General features: G+C 50.2%; 1 protein-coding gene across 45 annotated transcripts in view; it reads right to left on the bottom strand.

The window, feature by feature from the left end:
• ANK2 (ankyrin 2) overlaps nucleotides 1-22,205 on the bottom strand; it is a 248,677-nt gene that overhangs the window by 73,155 nt on the left and 153,317 nt on the right. For 32 of the 45 annotated variants that reach the window (XM_053911419.1, XM_053911436.2, XM_053911438.2 and 29 more), the window contains 9 exons: nucleotides 18,089-18,187; nucleotides 16,787-16,972; nucleotides 16,406-16,429; nucleotides 13,609-13,707; nucleotides 10,870-10,968; nucleotides 7,531-7,629; nucleotides 5,758-5,955; nucleotides 3,737-3,835; nucleotides 3,538-3,636 (listed from right to left, as the gene is read on the bottom strand). In XM_053911419.1, the coding sequence (XP_053767394.1) occupies nucleotides 3,538-3,636; nucleotides 3,737-3,835; nucleotides 5,758-5,955; nucleotides 7,531-7,629; nucleotides 10,870-10,968; nucleotides 13,609-13,707; nucleotides 16,406-16,429; nucleotides 16,787-16,972; nucleotides 18,089-18,187 (1,002 nt within the window). The remainder of the gene's footprint in view (nucleotides 1-3,537; nucleotides 3,637-3,736; nucleotides 3,836-5,757; nucleotides 5,956-7,530; nucleotides 7,630-10,869; nucleotides 10,969-13,608; nucleotides 13,708-16,405; nucleotides 16,430-16,786; nucleotides 16,973-18,088; nucleotides 18,188-22,205) is intronic. The other 13 variants (XM_053911413.1, XM_071219147.1, XM_071219149.1 and 10 more) reach the window with 3 other exon arrangements.

The raw sequence follows: 22,205 nt of genomic DNA, 5'->3' as shown, positions 1-22,205 counted from the left end.
TTGGGGAGGCAGAGAGTCCAAGGTGCCTACTTGTGAAATTCAGCAACATACCCGAAGGTTTAGGAAATCTATGAAAAGCACCATTACTCCTTTACTATTTAGTCTGAAAAAACATGGTTGTATCTTCTCCATCTTCCTAAAAATAAAGCAAACTCACTTCATCCTTTTCAGCCCACAACAGACCAATGAACTTACCCAAACATCCAGCACACCCTGAGGCTGAATGTTGCGGCCACCCCCATAGAACTTAGATTTGGTGACAGGAAGCTGACCTTTACTCTTCAACCTCAAACCTGCGTGACCGCAGCTTGATGGCATTTCAGTGAGGAAGTCCAGATGCTGAAGATCAAGTCCACACATCCCAAAAGTCACGCCCTCTGCACCAGACTTAAATCATTCCCTTCCAGAACGCAAAATGTATTTCTGAGATAAGCCCCTGCTTTGCATCTGATCTGTCTTTGCGGTTAGAGACAGGCAGGGGCTGTTTGTGCAAACTCTGACCTGCCCAGGAGGCCCCCGACTTCTGATTAAGGAGCATATTTCATTACAGAAGTTATTCGGGAAAACTGCTGGAGGCGAGGAGAGCAGCCGTGAGCGGAGCCGCCCGCTGGGGCGGGCACTCGGGCGTGAGGTCTGCACGCGGCTCCTTGCCCGCCAACCGCCAGGCTGACGGGAGAGTTTTGGACATTACAGAGTTTTCTCACTGGGAAGCCCATTAATTACTGAGTCTGAAACACAGGGTTTTGCCCATTTTTAATCAGCATATTTTAAAGCCACATGTAGCTCTGGACGAGGCAGAGGTTCATTCATTCAGACAATTTTTCAGTTAAGAAAGAACGCCGTACTGGACTGGTAGTTAGTGCTGTTAGTCGCAACTGCCCGAGAGCGCAAGGCTGATTCCAGCAAGTCCGGCAGACCCTCCAGGTGCACCTGCCTGATCGTGAAGCTGGCTGTGGCAAATCCCTGACAAGTCCCAGGGAATGAAGTCTTCTCAGCCCTTGCACAGGAAACCCTTAAATCTAGAAGATCTAAGGCAAACTTTCGGTTTCATTCCCAGTATTCAGAGGCTCCATACCTCACACTGTTATGAGAGATTCATTTCAAGTGAATTCACTTTGAAAGCATTGGACTGAATGTACGTCTGCTCTGATTTCTTTCCTTTTGCTGACGACTCATTTACCCTCCAATGTCCCCCTTTTCTGGTGACATATTTTGACTTTTTTAAAGACAATGTACCACAGTAAACTGTTTTACAAAACGGCATATCATTGGAAAAGCAGTGTTGTTTGCCTTCAGACCTGGGATGAACGGCAAGACATTTCCTCTGGACGACCAGGTCCCACGTTCTGTTCCCTGTCCCCGAGAGCCTGTCCGTAAGCAGGTGAAGCTACGATCTTCTAAATATATTCACACACACACACACACACACGGAAACCTCAAATCTTCACTCTATTTCCAGGTTATGAAAGTATAGCGATTTTTTTAATTTTGGTAGAAATAAAGACAAAAATTTATTTCCTAACAGACATCAAAGAGACCTCAGGAGTCAATAAGTCAATGTAAAGTGTTTCCATTATTAGTCTTAGTATTTCCAACACTTTTATTTCATACTTAAATAAGTTATCTTTGTGGTGTTCACACATTTTAAACTAACGGTCATATACAAAGCCTACTGTCAAGTGTTGAATGTTATATTCAAAGAAAAGTTCTATGCACACGGTCTCTCCCTTCTAACAGCACTCTCTTTTGATTCTTGTTTGACAACTTTGGGGTAACCGACTTTTATGGTAATTTTCCCTTACCTTTTTATATCGTATTACCCTTGTTTCTATGTAAGTATAAACAAGAAAATGAAGGAGGCCACAGGTCGTTTTAATCATAACTTCCGTTTCTTGATTGTTGGGCACCAATTCTGACTCAACTCCGTTGCTTTCTTTACCTTGAGTAAGTTAACTGTGAGGCTCGGGGGAACCCTCCCACAACACGTGTCTCCCCCCGACAACCGGATGTGAAGTGTGAACTGGCCATGAGAGGGGCACTTGCTAACAGGCCGCACTCTGGACAGCCCACAGGGGTGGCCTCTGCTCCTGCGGGTGGGTGACTGTGTGAGGTGGCCACGCGGGGCGTTTGTGAGCGTTCTGGAAAGGCCTGTGGCTGAGTGAAGAGTGGTGGGTGGGCCTCCCATGGACTGTGAATTCCGAGACAAAAACAAGGCTGGAAAGAGGAGGGAGAGCCCAGGTCCAAAGCAGCTACCAGACGTCGCGCCCCTTCTGGGTGTTAGAACAGACTGCCGGCACCTACAGGGTCACCACGCGGCTGTGCCCGTCAGAGGCACCAAAGCAGGACAGAAGGCATTGCAACCAAAACAAAATGCAACATGGTTTCAGGTGGCACACGAGGCTCCAGGGGGGTCGGGGGTGGGGGGACCAACACGGCACAGCAAACAGACAGGGCCACGTGGAGCTTAATCCGCAGCTAAACCCTCCTATCCGGGGACAACAGGCCCCAGGCAGCCATGTGAGAGGAAGCTGGGTCCCTCCAAATGCAGGGAAGTTCATAAACATGGACCTCACGTTTCCATTTTTGAACGGTTTGTGCTCTGACTGTCCACCACATGAAGATGGAGATTAAATAATATTGAAAATCAAATAAGCTTATTTCCCGTGGATTTTGTCCATGCATCAGACACCAGCACAGAAACTGTAAAAGGCCAAGGAATGGGATGAGAGAGGAAGTAGAAAAAGAAGTGACAGTGACCTGTCTCCCTACTCGAGGGCGTGAGATGCCCCAGATCAGCAGCACTGTGGATCAGTCGCTGAGACTAGGACTCACTGGGGAGAGCTCTTTTTGTGGCCTACGAAATGCCCTCACCACTTGATGGCAGCGTCCTGTGAGTGCAGGGGAGGGCAGCGCTGGGTCTTTGGACAGCGTCAAGGGGCAGACAGACAGACTCCAAAGAAGGACAGCAATACAACAAAGCGGGAAGTGAAGCCCTGGTCCAGACAAGGTGGAGTGTTCCCGGCACTGGTGCCACTGGCAGGAAGAAAACTGTTGGCTAGCAAGCAGCACCACCTCTGGGTGGGTGAGCTTGGGGAGGAACTGCCTCAGGTGAGAGAGGACACCCCTCTCCTGACAAAACCAGATCAGGATGGAGCGTCCAATGGGGGCAACCACGTGGAAGCCCCAGGTCACTGAAGCAGGGAAAGCCTGACTGCGAGTGCCGCCTCTGTGGGTCTGTCGCTGGGTCACCAAGCACCCTGACGGACTGTGACCCTGACCTGACATTCGCTCCGAGATCAGCCCCCAGGGTGAGCCTGGGCCGCTTACTGCACCCACGTTACTTGTGGGGGCTAACACTGCGAGGCTCCTCCCCACCGCCATCGCCGAAGCCTCCAGGACTGCCGGTCACTCCCCACGGGGCCTCGGTGGGGTCCTGCAGTCACCCGGCACCACACGGCCTGGCTCTCTCCACACACGCACAAGCACAGACAGACAGACAGACAGACACTGGACGGCCCTGCACCCAGCCGTACTCACAATGTTAGTGACATCGGGACAGGCGCCGTTCTGCAGCAGCAGGAGCACAATGTTCAGGTGGCCCATGAAGGCCGCCACGTGAATAGGCGTGAGGCCAGACTGCGGACAGAGCACACAGCTGTACCCCGAGCGCTCGGGGGCCAGGTGCGCGCGGAGGGGAGCGCGCGCGGGGTCGGTGACAGGCGGGGACAGTGTCTACCTCTGTCACAGCCTGGATGGAAGCCCCGTATTTCACCAGCAGCTCCATGACTTTGATGCGGTTTTTCTTGCAGGCAATGTGCAGGGGGGTAAAGCCGTTCTGTGCAAAAGACAATCGGGTTAGTCGGTACATGCACACAACCGTCACACTGCCACATGCTGGCACACTGCCACACCTCGCTGGGCTGTCACGGCTGCTGCTGCAGCAAGCCCCGGGCTCGCCCGCCTGCGTTGAGTCCTGCTGTGTGCTGACGGAGAAAACAAGCGCGCACCACGGCACAGGTCTGCGTGTCAGGGAGGGGACTGGGGCAGTGGGACCGGAAGGTCCAGCTGCACAGAGGTGCGCACGCTCTTTCTGAGGCAAGGCCATGCCTGTGGGCACAGACACCGGTCGTCTGCTCCCCTGCAAGTCTGAGGACGTGGCAGCCTCTGAATAAACGTGTCAGCTTTGCGCCCGTCTTCTTCAGGAAGGACGGGCGCAAGTCGGCATGGATCACGGTTTACGTCGACAGCTTTTTCTATCCTAATATCATGTTAAAAATTTTATAGGAAGTCATATATTAGCGGAAGTCATTATGTTCATATTTTATTTCTTGAAGTTATGCTTCTTATATTTAAAGTATTTATAAGGTATGTTCATGAAATATACTTTATGAAGAAATGATTATTAAGTGTGTGAATATTTTAAAGAAAAGTATGGAGAATTTCCGGGATCATTGGGAGGAGAGATCTCTCCAAGGCAGGGGAATGTGGAGCTGTCCGAGGCACGTTCGCACTCCTCAAACCCAGCTAACGTGCCGGCACTGGGGAAGGGTATGCAGAAGTTTGTTAACCAGCCCCACGCCCAATCCCACGTGGTGTGCTTAGGTTCTGCGTTTTTTGTTGAACGACCTGTGTGTGGAATGGTTGGTGACGATGGGGATTGGTCACCGGCCAGTACTTTTCCAGACCCGCAGTTCCTAGGAACACACATGGCCTCAACCCGATGGCCAACTCCTCACAGTGTCTGTTAGGTCCTTTCCCGCTCCTGAGCTGCGTAAAAGCCAGAGACAAAGAGCCACGTGTGATGCAGCACCTACGAGAGCTCTGATGACTCAACCCCAACATCACACGGGCTTACTGGGCACTCTCCCCCTGAAAACGAGTGCTTTCCTCCTCGTGAGGAAATAAAAACCCTCCCGAAATTTCACATAACCCTAAAAGTACATTTGCTTCCCAGGCATGAGGCATGCATTGATTCTGATGGAAAACTTGGAAAACTTCTGAACAAAAGTAAGAGTTACTATTTGATCATTCAATGACATCCTACCTTCTTAAGCATCGACTGAAGACTAATGTGAGTGATGTTAACCACATAAACGTGGAGGAGAAAGGGTTTGCTTTTAGCAGGAGAACCAGGAACGAGGCATGCAGTAGTGCAGGCCCTCCTGCCCAGGGCAGCGGTTAGAAGGACAAGGGAGCACGGAGACTTGTGCAGCGTTAGGCCAGGACACATGGGCTGTGGAACGGATGATTCCAGACGGTTTGTACACAATGCCTCCTGGAGCGTCAGGCGCTGAGCTCCCTGCTCTTGACCCAGGCGGGGCCGTCAGCCCCTCGAGGGAGCTGACCAAACAAACTCTCCTTGGGCTGACATCCTACACAACCTGACACCTCACTTCCTTCTTTTCCAAAGGGGGAAGAATAAAGTTCAGCTTTCTCCCATGTTCACTCTGACCCTACAGAGAGGTGTCCGAGCTCATTTTGTGGAAAAGCCCCTACTTTGCAGCTCCTACTTTCCATTTCAAATTGTCGACCTCCCTCACCCCCCAAGGTTTCCCATCTACTGCAACTCGCTAATCGTTGGGGTGCCACCTTGGTGGCCAGGCCATCTCTCGGTGCCCATGATCATGCCACAGCAACCAAAGGCAGGAGCAAGCAGACGCCTATGCGGGGATACCACCTGTGTCTGCACTGCAGCGCGGCCTCAAGGCCGGCCTGCCCACCCCACTGCACCCGTTGTGTGGCCAGGGCCAGCGTTACCAGGGCTCGGGCGTTGGGATTGGCTCTCTTGTCCAGGAGGAGCTTGGTGACACGGTAGTGGCCACAGTGCGCAGCGACGTGCAGGGCTGTCAGGTAGTCCAGTGTGACGTCATCCACGGGGGCCTTGTGCTGCAGCAGGTGCTTGACACAGTCCACGTGGTCCCCCTGAGCGGCCATGTGGAGCGGGGACAGCCCATTCTGCGTGTGAAAACAAACCAGATCATGTCCCACTTCAGGCCTCACGGCCAGGCTCCGAAACCCAGCTGGTTAGCCAGTTAGGTGATGTGTGAATGCATGAATGAGTGAACAAGTAAATGAATGAGTGAATGAACAAATGGGTGAGTGAATAAATGCATGCGCCATGAACAAATGAATACGTGTGTGAGCGAATGAATGATTGACGGAGTGAATGATCAGGTAAATGTTCACACAACCGCACACACTTTCTGCGGGACGTGGACACAGGAATGACATTTGACTTCCCAAGGAGGCCACCTCAGTGACCCACGGTCTCCATCAGCGATATGACAACTACAGGCACCTCTGTGGGCAAGATTACTTCATAGTTCATGGGACGGTGCTGTCTGTCCTTCCTCAATTTGCCGCAGGCTTTCTAGGGGTCATAACATGGCTGGTCTGACACTGTGTTACTCCCACTTAAATTTCAATCTGTGCTCCACAAAGCTGCCCCAAATTATCTCTGTATTGCCCAGCCCCAAGACTGCATTTCAAAGACAGGTCTGTGCAACATGCACAGTGCGGGCGTGGGAGTGGAAAGGATGGTGACCTGGCTCCCTGGGTGTCTGATCGGGGGGAGCCCACTGTGGCCAGGGGCCCGTCTTCACACACCGAGTTTGCTCCCCACAGACTGGGGACGCATGGGCTGGCCTGTGCTCCAGATGGTTCCGATTACATATTCAATCAACGCACAGTATAAACCAGAAAATATCTGCTTGTGTCGGCTGCCCTGTTTTCATCACTTACCCTGGTAACAGCACTGATTGACTCTAACCCTGATGTGGGGGGGCAGGGGGGCAGCAGTGAAATAGGGAGAAATGTGAGAAATGTCCTCTGTCTGATTTTTGCTGGTTAAGGACCCCAAAACCAGCATGCTATTGAGCGCCCCACTGAACTGCTGTGTGATTGTCCCCTGTGCCTCGTGATGCGGTTTGGTACCCGGACGCAATGCTAGACAACGAGGAACGGCATTGCCGTGATCTAATCATGCAATCCTCCTCACTGCATTTCTCTGTCAGGATGAGGGCCCATGGGGCCACGCTGAGGGACAAGACCAGGGCTCTGGCTGCGCTCTGCCACAGAGAATGGCGCACCCTCCACTCGCCCTGTGCAGATGGTGGTGCGAGCTCACGCTGCCCTGATCCCCTCACAGCAGCTTCCACAAGAGTCAGCCTGTAGTGCTGACTGTGCTGTGTTAACAGGTGATTTCATGGGCAACTTACAGCTGTCTCGGAGCCTCATAAAAATGTAGACGCCTAGAAGGTCAGTCTCATCGACACACAACACTCTCATCCCCTTACAACACATGACACTCGCATTTCCTCCTGCAGGGAGACTAGCAAGTGAGGTACAGAGAGAACTCGCAGGCTCACGTTCAGTGCATCCTGCTGCATGTGTTTGCTGATGTTAAGTCGTGCAGAAGTCTGACGTGCATGCCGCCCTCCTGGCACACAGGTGCTGAGTGACCAGGAAATGCACGGCTGATGCTCCGTGCCAGGAGGGTCGGGTGACACCGTGTCCCCAGGGCCTCCTCACCTTGGTCCTGGCCAGCAGGGGCGCACCCCGCTCCAGCAGCAGCTCCACCACCTGGTCGTGTCCGCTTCGGGCCGCACAGTGCAGCGGCGTCAGCCCATCCTGCCAAAGAGCCAGGGTTAGGTCTTGGGTCGCATCCTTTTAAAGCGAGGTCCCAGCGACGAACACCCCGAGGAGAGTGCGTCCTGGCAACTCAACAGATGGGCATGAGGGCTGCTCTCAGCTCAGCGACAGAGAAGGAGAGAAAAAGGAAATGAGACGGATGGGACAGCAAGCTGGACAGAGACCGGACAGACACAGGCAGGCTCCCATGGGGCGCGGGCTGTTGGGCTCGGAAGTCCTACTTGCTTGGGACCAACTCAGAGATTATATTGCTATACTGTTTTCATTTTGGCTGACCTAACAGAACTTCTATCTAAAAATTCTTCTTTACTTAATGTTATCCACCTGGGTTCACTCCTGAATTGTCACTACTTTCATACATTTTCCTAAAATGTCACCTGAAACACTTAAAAGGGGAAGGGCCATTTTTTCACATTCTGGAAAAACCTTTAGACAGCTTCCACACACATATTCTCACCTACAAACTACACAGTCATTTCTCAGAGGTAGCATGTATTACTGATCAGCAGCATTAAAACAGCATCAGACACGGCTGGGCCACGTGCAGTGCTGTTCAGAGCTTCTGGCCGCTTTGCAGGCAGCTTCGGACTTGACAGTGACCCAAACACCCTCTGTCTTTGGATTTTGTGTCTCTTTGGGTGACGTGGCCAAGAAGCAGAGCATGTGGGAAATATGAAATGAAATGTAAGAACAATGGGCAAAAGTGAGAAAGAACATAAAATCCTGAGTAACACACATTAAGTGGTGATTTCAGGTTTTGGAAAAAAATAGTGTCTCAGGCAGAGAGGCCGAGAAGGTGGGTTGCAGTCGAGGGGCTGGGGGACCCTGGGCAGTGAGAGGACCTTGGGAGCCCTCACTCACCCGGAACCCCACAGGACTGATCCCGGGCTTCACTTCCCTTCTGATAAACACGACCCATCTACACTCTTCCTGACCTTTCATCCCAGGGGCTCTGAGCAGGACTTTCAGCTGCTTCTGCAGGCCCGGGCTCTGCCCTCCTCCATGTTGCTGCATAGCCCACACAGGCCTCTTTGGGTGACACTGGCCGGCTCCCTGTGCTCTGGCTTCAGGCCGCGTTGGGCCACGGGTCACATCTTGTTGTGTTGCAGGAAGCAACTCGCTGAGGGTCTCTGTAAGTCTGGCTGTGTCTTCTGCCCCCCATCTCCCCTTGAGTTCAGGCCTGGATGCTAACTGCCCTGCTGGGACCACCCCGGAAAACACTCTGTGTCCCCGTGCCTTCCCCATGGCTCACCCACAAAGGGGGAACAGGCCCTTTCATAATTTCTGCAAATTACCAAATTCTAGAGCCGTTGGTTCAACCAGAACCTTGACTGGTAACAATTCCTTGCTTTGTTAAGTGTATTTGGCTGATTTCAAAACCCCAAAGCACCAACACAGGCCTCGCCGTGTGGGCGTGTGGGCATGTGGGCATGTGGGCATTAGCATGGGAAGACCGCCTTTCCAGGAAGAAACCCGTGGTGCTGTAGTGGGGAGGCCAAGTTATTGTAAAGTTTGTCAGGGAGGAGCCTGAAGCAGAAAGTATGGGCAAAGAGGTTAAAACACGCGTGGTTTTGTACCCCGGTAACAGCCCTGTGCTGGGGTGCAGGGCATCATTGTACAAGGGCCCCACACCGGTCGGATCAGCTCGATTTCCCGCACATGCTCCCAGCAGGGCTGCGCTGAGACCCAGAGCACAAGGGATGGAGCGCTGAAAACTGAGGTTCTCTGGTGGCCATGCCACATGCGGGCTTGAGGACGGGGCAGGCGTAGGACCACTGCAGTGCTTCTGGGGGGTCAGCCATGACATATAAAATGGACGTGACTTTCCTATGCTGTGTCACTCACAGCCTGTTTGAAAGTCGAGGGGGCACTGCCGTAAGGCCTTGTTAGAGAAGGTGTTGTTTTCTACAAATTACTTGAAATAGAAATCATGTGACAATGTGGAAACACTCTCAGAGGAACGAGAAGGACATGAGGAGAACACCCGATCACCCAATCGTACCGAGGACAGCAAAGATTCAACTGGTTCTGGACCCCATGTTTTCCTGACGCAGTTTCTCTGCTCTGAAGGGTTGAGTCACATCGACACCAATCGCCCAGTGTGCTCCCTCTGAGCAGTTGGGGTGCTTTCCTCAAAGTACAGTGACTCATCACCAAAAATCTTCATCGAGGTTTTGTGTTCAAGGACTTTTTTACTTAAATTCTTTTTTAAATTAAATTCTTGAGCCTGTGTTTGAAAGTTATGTTTCCCCCCTCCACAGTCCCTTTCCCTGTGTTTGTTTTCTTCACCAGAATCCGTTCAGATCACATCGTGACATCCATCAACAGTTCTGAGAAGGGAAGATCAGCTGACGTGAGCAGACAGCTCTGCCCGGCTGGTCACCGCATGCCAGCTTCTCCACCCTTTCTCTCCTTCCCTCTGCTACCACTGCTCATCCCGCCGGGGCCCCTGAGGCCTGTGGATTAGACAGTTTGCTCGTGACGAAGCTCCTCTGGGACCCGTGTCTCCCTTTGGGTGTCTCACTTCTCAAAGGGAGACCTCACACTTTCTCAATCAGAAAACAAGGCGACCCTCCCAAGAGGTTCGCAACAAGACACAGCCGCATTTGCAGAGAGAGGACTGCACAGGGCATGCAGCACGCCACGTGCCTAGATAGCTGGTGGCCACCGCTGTTACTGCTTGAATTTCTCAAGTGACCCCTTTTTCTGATGGACCAATTTTTATTCATCCTCCTTTAATGTTTTTGTATTCTTTTACTGTTTGCACTGAAATATGTATTTCAATATTTCAACCACAAACCTTAGGTAGAATATCTCCACATTTAAATAATAAATAAGAATAAAAATGAAAATGAATAATGCCCTTAATAAAGCCTGAGTGAACAGCATCATTTGTAACTAGCTATAAAAGTTGCTGTTTTAACATTAAAATGAGGTTTCAGACAGAGGAAGCCAGGGTTCTGCCTCCGCGTGCGCACCGGACCCGAGTCGCGGGGGACACCCGGTTGTGCAGAGCGCTCTGCCCCTCTCGGCACTTATGAGAAAAGATTGACTCCACTTTGCCAAGTGAGGCCTTAGCTCAGGTCTGAGGTTTGAATAAAATCTAAGGAAACTGTTTCCCCAAGGACACACGTTTCCACGGGCTCAGGGGCTGGCCCTTCAGGTGACGTGGAGAGACACGGATGACCTGACGCAGAGGTGGAAGGCACACACGCTCACCCTGGTTTTGGCATCGATCTGACCACCGCGGTCCAGCAGGAGCTTCACCATGTTCGTGTTTCCCCTCTTGGAGGCCACGTGAAGAGGCGTGATCCCATTCTATGGGGAGAGAAGACAAGAGTGGGGCCGTGAGGGTGCAAGGGGCACGCACACAGGGCGCGGGGCCAGTGGGGGGCAGCTTAGGAGGAAACCTGACCAAAGGCCCCTATGATTCAGTGCTTCCATCTATAAGGAACGAAAAGCACACGAACCACAAAGCACCGTAGTTAGAGAATAAAATGGAATGAAGCTGCGGAACTAAGTCGCTGCCACTTACTGGGCATGCACCTTACAGCCCAGGCACTGGGCGCACGTCTGCGACATAGAAAGAAAATTTCGGGGTCCTCCTGGGACAGAGCCTGAGCTCCAAGCCCATCCTCCTTTCTCCAACACCTGCAAACACAGACAACTGGGGGCCTTAGAGCTGCCTGTGCTCAGAAGTAGGATACAAGTGTACCTACCAATACCCAGGGGAGAGTGACTCTCACAATCACCTTCGGAGTGATTCAGTTTGAGAATAAGCCAACAGTTTCGGGGCAGGAGATGTCCAGGGGTAAAAACACCACATGTGTGAATTCTGGTTATCTTACTGGCTATTCTACAGCATCATTATGGTGAGAATATATATACCTGGTCCTTTGTGTCACACTTTTGCAAATGTTCAAATATCTCATTTACTTATTCATGTTAGGTATGTGTGTGCCCTGTGCCACCGCGTCACCCTGACTCTGGGCGACCCCTGAATGGGTGATGTGCCCAGGGTCCTGTCCTCACAGCCCCTCTCAGACCCAGAGACTCAGCCTGTGGCTTCTTTCAAGGAGTGAGTCCTTCCCACGTGGGGTCTCCTCTCTCCCTGCCGCCGCTCTGTCCCCGGCATCACTGTCTTCTCTGAAGACCCCTGCCTGCTCACAAGGTGCCCGGCAGGACAGCTGCAGTCTGTCACCTGTCCCAGCGACCTTTCAGGTTTATTTGTCTGGGACCCACTGGCCCATTGTTCTGGGGGGTCCAGGTTTCCAACACCCTACTGCAAATGAGTCTGTTTCCCATCAGCCTTCTTCACTGTCTGACTCTCACATCCGCACATAGTAACTGGGAAGAGGAGCGGTGGGCAGTCCCAGCCTTGGTCTCTAAGGACACTTCTGGGCTCCTGGTGACCTGATTCCTCCACTGCTGCCCTTCGAGTCTCCGCCTGCTCCTGACGCCTTGACTGCCATCTGCACTTGAACTGAGGACCGAACCAAGGTCAGCACAGGCTTTAACAGTTTTGGCATCCTGGCCGTCTGTGTTGAAGTTCTGCGTTTCTTCTGTAGCCATGATTTCTGTCTTCCTGAGGGTTGGCCGCAGTCCTGCTTTGCCACTTTCTTCTTGCGCTCTCGTCAGAAGTCGTTTCAATCCCGGCTCCTTTCTGCCAGTGAGGTGGGGTCACCGGCAGAGCTGAAGTGACTGGTATTTCTTCCACCAGTATTTCCTCTTCCCCCCTCTGTCCACCGTCTCGAGTTTTCTTTCCTTTTTACCTGCAGCATTGTCTATTCACGTTCTCCCCAACGATTCAGCTCGCAGTCATTCTGGTTCTTGGTCAGTCATGTTTATCTGTATAAATCTGCAAGTTGTTGGCTTTGCAGAACCCACACACTGGTCTGCTACATTTCGGAGCCCTGTCCAAATTATCCGACAACACTGGATTCTGCCGTTTCCTACCTTTGCATTCCAGTCTCATGTAATCACCGGCGTGTCTTGTGCTGTTGGTATGGGATCCATTCCGTCTTGGATGTGTGTGTAAAGCTTTCCCCTTCCTCTTCTTCAGCCTCTGGAGTTGGAGCGCAGACAGGACGGTGGTGATGTTGGCTGCTTTTCCTGGCAGTCTGATGGTATTGTTGGTCAGACCTTGCACTGCAGCCCCTAACTGCAGGAGCTACTTCTTGCCCCCACATCAAAGCCACCCTGTGGCTTCCGAGCTTGTCGTCTCCAGGGCAGAAGTGTCCCTCTGTGGTCACTCTGGCACCACAACGGGGAGGGGGTCCACTTCCCCTCCTACAGCCCTGGGCTCACACACCTCTGTCCTCACTTTGTGTTCCGGCTGCACGTGCTGGGGGGCAGCGAGCTCTCCTCCCGCCATTGTGTGCGGGCGCCCCTCCACGCCCTTCCTTGTTTCACTGAGTTTCACAGCTATCACTGCGGGAGTCTTTCCGACACAGAACGCAACACGGTGTTTTGATGCATTTCAGTGAGACTCTTTATATAAGCAAATTCTCAATCCATAAAAAAAAACTCCGTCAAACTGTGTACCCGACGGCCATCAGGAAGACATTGTATAAATGTCCCGACACATTTTATACTGAACAGTCTAACGGTCCGAGTATTTGTTGACTTGAAGCTGCTCATTCATGATTCATGGTGTGATCTTTACATCTAACTGCTCACACAGACATCCAAATGAAGATCCTCCTTAACTGTTACAGATGATTTGTGCATGTGTGAACGCATGATTTGTGTGTGTGTGAATAGATGACCTGTGCGTGAGCAGTTGGAACTCACACATTCTCATTGCTCGCATGTTGGGCTGTGACAGTGTCCTGGGAGTCGAATAAAGAAATGAAGACCCTACCTCTCCAACACAGATGCAGGGAAGGGAAAGGACCCACACCCCTGGCACTCCCTGTCACCTCGGCACTGTCTACGGTGGGCTGCCCGCATGCGTACCCTGGCCGTGAAGTCCACTGCGGCACCGCGGTTGAGGAGCAGGGTGGCCACGTTGACATTCCCGTAGTGGGCGGCGATGTGCAGAGGGGTGAAGCCGCTCTACAGGAAGCAAAGAGACACATTGGTAAAACGTCCCTTCCACAGGCCTAAGTCACAGGGTCATGGACAAAGGCACATGGGGACTCTGTCTCCCTGACACGGAAGCCACACGGCCCAGAAAACAGATGCCATAAGGAGACTCTCAGTGCCGCGAGGGGTAAGTAGCTGGGTCTGTGCACCAGTGAGTGAGCCTCCGACACTTCTGGGCGTTATTTCTCATTACTTAACAATTTATCCGTTTACAAGGCTTACTACATAAACAAAACCAGGTTTCTCGAGTTGGTGTAGTGTTAGAGAAAAACAGTATGACTGAACAACATAAGGTTTCAGCCATGAGAATAACATAACTATGAATAAAGATGTTTTGTCCAGAGAAAAGCTCAAAATTGATGCTTTTAAAAAAATGATTAACAGCAGAGGTTGGCACCATATCTTTGGAAGAAACTGTGAGGTGGGCCAGTCCTTCCACACGGACACGCCATCATGATATCTACCAGCTGTCACTGCGGGGCTTAGTCAGACTGCGTTGATAAATGGAAAAAAGTTTCAAAAAATTAACCAGCATATGTGGCATCAATATGAATATAAAATTGCAAAAAAATTAGTTGAACCTGATTTTGAACGTTATTTAAACCAAATTTTATCCAAAATAAAATAAGAAGGCTATAAAATAAAATAAGCAGGTTAAATCAATTGCATGGGCATTAGGAACTGTTACCCTCAGAATGTTTAAAAATTAATCTCAAACTCTTAAATGTAAGAAAAGTGTATTTTCTTTCATTTATTTTCCTGATGAAAAACTAGTTAGAAAGGTTTGCCATTTCACAACACGAGCCTAGCAATTTCTATCACTAAAGAATGCAAGGCGGTATCATCCTTGCTTTGTAATTTCCGCAATTTCGTCACATAGTGAAAGATCATGGAAACACCCAAGACCATCCCTAACGGACCGGGCCTCGGTCCTGCGGCTGTGAGTCATTCTGTTTGGTTCTCCTGTATCTGAAATGAACTTTGATGTGTTTAGTGTATACTGCTTTTAAGAAATGTTATCTGAGTCACAACTCAGCTCCCTCAGTGACAGAAGTCCCTCTGTGCCACCAGCCACACTGGCTGCAAACGACTTCCGACGGCAGAGGCGCCACACACGAAACAGTAACAGTAACTCTCCACCCCAACCCCACTCTCAGGTCAGGGTATTTTTATTTTGCGTCTACTTGATGCCAACATTCACATCAAAGTAGAGGGAAAACATCAGTCTAGAACCTGGCTCTTATTGCAGAACATTAAATTGTTATGATTTAGGAAGTAACTGTGTGTTTTTCACTTTTATCTTCATCGTTCCTGTCACCCAGGCATGTCCTGAATGTGTGTCTGTGATTCAGGTCACAGCGTAGTTACACAAAAACACAGCAAACGCTGGTGAATCTTTTTCAAAATATTCGAGTGGAGTACTGTTACTTTCGCGTTTGCAGAAATGAACTCCTTGCCTCCCTGCCGGCCACGATGGCTGACCTGGCACTGGGAGGAAGCCCGCGGGAGGTGGGGGCTGGGCTCTCTCCCACAGGTCCTCCACGGAAGGGCCCTGTCACCCAGGGGTCCTCAACGAAATATGTCTAACTCGGCACAAACCTACCAAACTACTGCTTTCAGCACAGTGCTTAGAGCCAACATTGTTTTTAAAAATGTGTCTTAGTCACCAAAAATCACCTAAAAAATTAAAGGTATTAAAACCAGTCACTAAGATACCAATCTGTCTTGGTTTCAGTCTTGAGCAACTTTACCAAGCAGACGGGCCCGCTGTTTCTGAAATGTCCGACCTGAGTGTCAGGCACCAAGATGCAGCCGGAGAAAGGGTATGAATGATGCAGACGTATTTACATCTCAGCGGCCGCTCTGTTAACAAACAGGACTTCGGAAATGCACTGCTCTCAGTGAATACTTAGTGTGAATGCTGGGTCCGCCACCCAGTGTCCACGAGCGGTCAGCCTAAGTGAAAGTCAGCCTACGTGAGTGGGCACTTCCCTCGCGTCTGGGTCAGTGTCTATGACACCTGTCAACAGTGCTTGTCGGGGCCTCTGGGTAGCAGCCACCGCCAAGGAGAGGCCCCTGGTCACACGCAGGTGCACATGCACACACTGAAGGTCCGTGCTGATTGATGAGGCCTGATCTGGCTTGTGGGAAATAGATGACCTGATGACAAGTATTGTGAGACTCTCGCTTTGCTCAGGTACAGTCACTCTCATCACTGACCATGCACACGGTGGGACGTCACCAACAAGGGCAGCTGTGAGAGGGCAGCAGGATGAGGCGGGCGGTGGGGGGGGCAGACAAACCTCCCTCACTGGGCTGTGCTGACCTTGACCCCGAGAACCCCCGTTACGAGGGGTCACAGCCTGGTGGCACTTGTAAGCATGACGCTCACTCACACGCGCACGCTCAGGGACAGTTTCGTCCCACGCTCCACTCTCATGAGCTACTTACGCAGTTTCACTGACACACAATGCTTCAAACAGGCTGCATTGAATTTCCGGAATTATCCATTTCCCTTAATTATGGGGAGAGTTTCCAAGCTAATTTCCTAATAATGGAAGTCCCAATCATTAGTGGGAATTAGTGCGCATTTGTTCTAATCAGGAAAAAAACTAAAAACATAAAATCAAGTCATAGCAAGCGTGTGTTGGAAGAGCAGGTACTGTACCTCGGTCGTCCTATTCACCATCATCTGAGGCGGTTGTGCAGAGAGAAGAGGCAGACGTTACACATTGCAAAGCAAGGACACAGGCCACCCGCACGGCCAGACCCGTCCCGCAGGCCGGGCGCGTGGGGCAGAAAAGTCCATAACCCCATACCACGGGCCCGTCTTTCTAGTGCTGTTGTTACTAGTTTTTACTAGAAATGGAATAAACAGGCAAATTTCTAAAAAGCTGGCCCCTGTCACTGAAACAGCATCATTTCATCTTTTTGTGGCTGTGCCTGGCGGGGTCTCCTTTCTCCTGAACTTCCTCTGAAGGGAACCTGGGTCTTGGATGAGCAGGGCCCGGCCCTCCTGTCCAGGAGCCACCTGCCCGGCCGGCCTCACCTTGGACTGCACGTCGGCGTTGTGGTCGTTCTGCAGCAGCAGGGCGGCCGACTTGGTGTCGTCCTTCCTGGCGGCGATGTGCAGTGCCGGCAGCCGCACCTTCCCCTTGGTGTCATTCTCCAGCAGGACGGCCACGGCCTGGTCATGTCCTTGCTGCAGGGCCACCGCCAGCGGCGTGAAGCCGTCCTGCAGGAGCAGAAAAGAACCTTCCCTGACCTGTGGGGGCCTGGGGTTCAGCAAAGCTTAGACAGACAAGCAGAGCAGAAGGACAGACCACTGCGCAAAGGCCGGAGGAGATTATAACTGGTCACCTGGGGACCGGGGTCGGCACCCTCACACTGGGAGGGGCGTCAACGCCCCGACTCGCCCGGCAGGGCTGCTGCGGCTCCCTTTAGTGCTTTGTGTTTAGGACATGTTCAGGGGTTCCTACTCGGGGCGCCTAAATATTTTTAAATGTCGCTTCTTCTTGTCAGGTCGACCCCTTTGTCATTAGGGAGTAGCCGTCTTGGCCTTTTATTACAGTTTTGCTTTAAAGTCTATTTTGTCTGACACAGTGCAGTGATCCCAGCTTTCTTTTGAGTTCCATTTGCATGAAACACCTTTTCGCAACCCAACTGTAGAGCAGTGGTTTCCAGCCTTTCTCCTCTCATGGCACATGAACTAATCGCTGACCTTCCGCAGCACACCAGAAATACATCGTCTGCCGATCTGACAAGGAGAGAGGCATAATTTTGACCTTTCACACTAGGAAGCTATTGCTGTGCCGGCTGCTGTCATTTCTTTGTTTGACAACCTAGGGGGGAAAGGTCAATGCCCCTGACTCAATAGTCAGGTATCGCGTGTTTTAAACATTCTCACGGTGTGCTGGCTGAAAATCACTGCTGTAGACTTTTGTGGAAATCATTTGCATCAAGAGCTTCCTATAGTATGTACACTACCACAATAAGAATGGAATTTTTAAGTAAGGATTGAGTTTTAAATACACCTATTTCTTAGCAGAATGGAAGCATAAAGCACACAGCACTGCCAGATGAGCAGCAGCCCAAAGCTGGAGCTCTGGCACCAGTGATGTGCTCTGGGCCGGAGGAGAGAAGAGCCCGTCGATGGAGTGGGATTTCAAGTACGAATCCAGTGACATGACCCCAGTTGAAGCGCAGGCTCGTGAACGACACGCAGCCACCACTCCAGGCTGCAGCAGCCACATCCATGCCTGCGTGGTTGGGACGAGGCAAGGACAGCTCCTGCTGGCTGCACAGGAAGGTCAAGGAGCTGAGACCAGCGAATGGGCAGTTGGCCGCTCACCTCGGTGGCGGTGCTCTGGTTGGCGCCATTTTCCAGCAAGTACTTCACGACGTCAATGTGGTTCTCCTGAGCAGCCATGTACAGAGGGGTGAAGCCATTCTAAGGACAAGAGATAAAAAAGACGCGCTCAGTCATTTGTTTGTGACACTTGAACCAGGGAGGGGCACACACACAGCAAGGAGGGGACAAGGCAGTGGAGTGGCAAAGCCCAGACCATGCTCTGCACCGAAACACGTCTTCACTCCCGTAAAACCGGACACGTGCGGGTGAACCAATTCCCACACACCACTCCTAAAGGAACGAGGAGAGCGCTTCCTTCTCTCCCTGTCTTCCTCTCGGTACCAGAGACACACGTGTCTCAGCTCCTAACACTTGTTACACCAAAGATATTCAGTGTCAATGTCTAAGTATTCTATGATACTCAGAAATCTTGCCACATGTGGTGAACGTGTAAAACAGTATTTCTATACCGTCTTTTGCATTTATCAACCCACAAGCTATTTAAACAGACCACCGTTCTCTTGGACGCACACAGCTTACTCACTGGCACCCTCACAGGTATAAATTACTACTCACTCCACTGCAGGCCAACAGAGATTGCAAATCCAATTAAAAATTAAAAATCTGTATTTCAGTGTTCTGAATGAAGTAGCCAGGTTTAAATTTTTTAAAATCCTCGGCCAAGGATATGTTTATTGACTAGAGAGAGAGAGGAGGGGAGGGAGGAAGGGAGGGAGAGAGAAACATCGATGTGAGAGACAAACATTGACCCCAACTGGGGATCGAACTCACAACCTGGGCATGTGTCCTGACTGGGAATCTCACCCATGACCTTTTAGTCTACGGGACAACACTCCCACCACTGAGCCCCCCAGGCCAGGGCAAGCCTGTTTCTGCAGGAAGGTCAGGTCCAGATTTAGGTCCCCGAGCTGAACTTCTCTGCAGGTGTGTCCCCAGAGCAGCCCCACTTCAGGGGTTACTGCCCTGGTCACCATGTGGGTCCCGCCCATCATCTCCCTCCGAACCAGCCTTGGGGGACGTCCCAAAGTTACCCCCAGCTCTGAGGTCAGGATGATTCAAATTACTTCCCTAAATATATCATAAGTGCACAGCTGCAAAGGATGTAAAAACCCAATGGATCCTAATTACAGTCACAAAATAGGCTATTCTGGGTGCTCTGCGGGGGCACTTAGGGCGAAGGAACACAAGACACAGTTAGACACTTGCTTGGTAGCTAAGAAGGCATTTTGTTTACTAAAACATCGTACAGAGCTTCTCAGATGATGTGCCTTTGACGCACCTTTGCCAGGCTACGATGCTGTGAGTTATCTCCACCACCTTCTTCTCTCCAAAGGTCCCCTTTAAAGGGTCAGCCGCTCCCAAACCATCCAATAACATCACAGTGATTCACGTTCTGATTCTTCCCAGGGAGGTTCAGTTTATGAGGTTTCGTCACAACTCTGCCATTCGGGCCACTCGTCTGGGGTCACACCCCTGTGCAGCGCAACAATGGAGGCCGAACTCGAAGGACGCCCAGCTCAGGCTCCTTTTCGGCCTGCAAGCCCCGGGCGTCAGAGCAGATCCTCCGTTCCCTGCGGATCCATCCACCCGAGCAGAGCAGGGCTGACTGGCGGCCGCAGCAGGGTGGTATGGCCGGCTGGGTGGCCGCCATCCAGAGCTCCGTTGGACACAGGCATTCCTCTGGTTTTTACTCCCAGTGGCGAGAAGTTGAGGGTGGTGGTCGCGAAGAAAGGAGAGGCTATGCCCTTCCCATTTGTTATTTAACCCTGTCCGCCCAGAGCCATAAGGAGATGTCTCCACATGCTACTCAAGCACTAAGAGACCTAAAACGTGGTGCTGGGACCTGAGCCACCGGGAACTCATTCTGAGCCTCGGGCCCTTCCGGCCGCACCAGCGCACCACGTGCTTGAGCGGCAAGCACGGTTGGTCATTTGTACATTTGGGAATGGCTGGCCACCAGGAACATGGCTGAAAATACCGTATCCCCACCACCTCTCCCACAGTCCCTGTCGGCTCCTGGTAGACAAATCTCAGAGAAAGCATGCGAACTCTTCTCCATATTCCAAGTTGCACACCCTGGTGCACCCTATGCCTCCGCCTGAACTAATCTTCTAAACACAGTGGAGCTTAGCTTGCCTGTTTGAACATCACGAGCACGCACGCCAAGAACATCCCTGGTTACTCAACTGAGTCAGAGTCAGTTTTGCTTGTTTGCAATTGAAGGCACCCCAACTGAACAGACAGGCACACTAAAATAGACCTCATACTGTCAAATTACCATATTTTGCATATATAATGAGCTTTTGCCCAAATTTTTGCCAATTTTTGAGGGAACAATAAGGATGCGTATTTTACATGGGTAGTACTAATTCCGTACCTATATAAATGTTTTTAATTCTTTTTGTTATGCTTACGTGTATAAAGTATAAATCTAGAAAGCAATAACGATACCTGTATGCAAAATAATACCCTGGGATATGATCATCAGTTTTATTTCTAAATATAAATAAGTAAAAAGTTGAATTAAAAAATTAAAACGTTAAGATTTTTTCCTGAAAGTTTGGGCTAAAAACACGGGAACACATTATACACAGCAAAATACAGTGGTTGAAAATAAAGCCTTTTCCAGGAAATCTGGTGTATCATGAAGTGATTCACAGAAACAAAAGCAACCCTGAGACACATTGGCAGAAAAAACATGAAATAGATTTTTAAGAATGAGGTTAAACTACAAAAAAGCAAGTGGGTCATTTTCAGGAAACGTATTTGTTCTTCCAAGTGATGAGGCTTTAAAATCATCTTTTCTGTGTGAATGGCAAATACAAAATAAGGGGTTAAGTGGTAGGTTTTCTCCCACTGCTATTTTTGCACATATAATGGTAAGTTTGATTTAAGTTGTCAGTGTGTCATCTATCCCCGGATGAAGCACTTTCTCACCACACCACATAAAATTTTATAATAATTATATAAGTGCTTTTACGGCGTATATGTAATAAATAATTTTAAAAAATAAAAACTAAAATTTAATTCGCAGATATTGTGCCCTAATTATTCTCTGTTGAAGCTGTGAAAATGTCTCAATATCAGAGATAAAACTTTAACATACAGTTAAGAATTGTTTTTAATAGTAAAATTGAATAGAAATTAATTCCCTGATAATTTTCTTTAAATAAATTTTTCTAGACTTTCGAATTGCTGAAAAACCTGTGGTTCAGATCTTCAGTATGTAGTACAGTTTGCTTGGCATGTAGAGCAAACCCTTTAAAAATGCATATTCTGGGCGACCTCATACAGGACCCAGCCACTGAGAAGCCCGAGGCAGCGTGTCGCCTCCAGAAGCAAACACACTGGCCACGGTGGGCCAGCCCGTGACGCCGAGAAAACGGAGTCGGTAACACAGACTGTGGGGCTTCCCTTCCTCCCAGCGGGTGGAGTTCGTAACCCTGAAACAACTGTTTTGAATTAAGCCACAGTAATAATTTAATTCCTCACTGTTCTACTACTTTGAGGTTGAATAAATACACTAAGGATCAAAGAATTTTGACTCTCCAGATTAAAATACTCAAAATAAGTTGTAATTCTTTTACTTCTCTTGAACATTACACCAAAAACAAACAAACAAACATATTTTTAATTAATGATTACCAACCAGGTCTCTTCTTTCTACCCAAGTGCCTCTGCGAAAATGAAATGCTGGTTCAAGCCTTTAAAAACACACCTATCACATCAAATGCTCACGGCTCATTTGGACCAATGCATCCAAAGCCACTTTCTCTCAACCCTGTGACGGCCACGCCGTGTAGCCTGCACTGCGTCAGCAAACACAGAAGGGAAGCACACGGCATCCTTGTAACGCCCAGACCCACACGGTGGAGCCTGTGTGTTTAATAACAAGAAGTTCCCGCTTCCCTCAGCCACGTGAATCATTTTTGCCATTTCCTGATTGGGGCATTTTTGTACACCGGGTCAAACTCTGAAACACACCCTCGAGCGGTGAAGACACACAAATGCACGCACGCCCTGGGTTCAAACGTTTTTTCTTAACTTCCAAAGTCAAAGTTTCCTTGTGTTTTATTCCCAGATATTTGCTTGAGTT

This window comes from Desmodus rotundus, chromosome 9 (assembly GCF_022682495.2).
Source record: "Desmodus rotundus isolate HL8 chromosome 9, HLdesRot8A.1, whole genome shotgun sequence".
Classification (NCBI taxonomy): Eukaryota; Metazoa; Chordata; class Mammalia; order Chiroptera; family Phyllostomidae; genus Desmodus; species Desmodus rotundus.
This window is presented reverse-complemented; position numbering and strand designations above follow the sequence as displayed.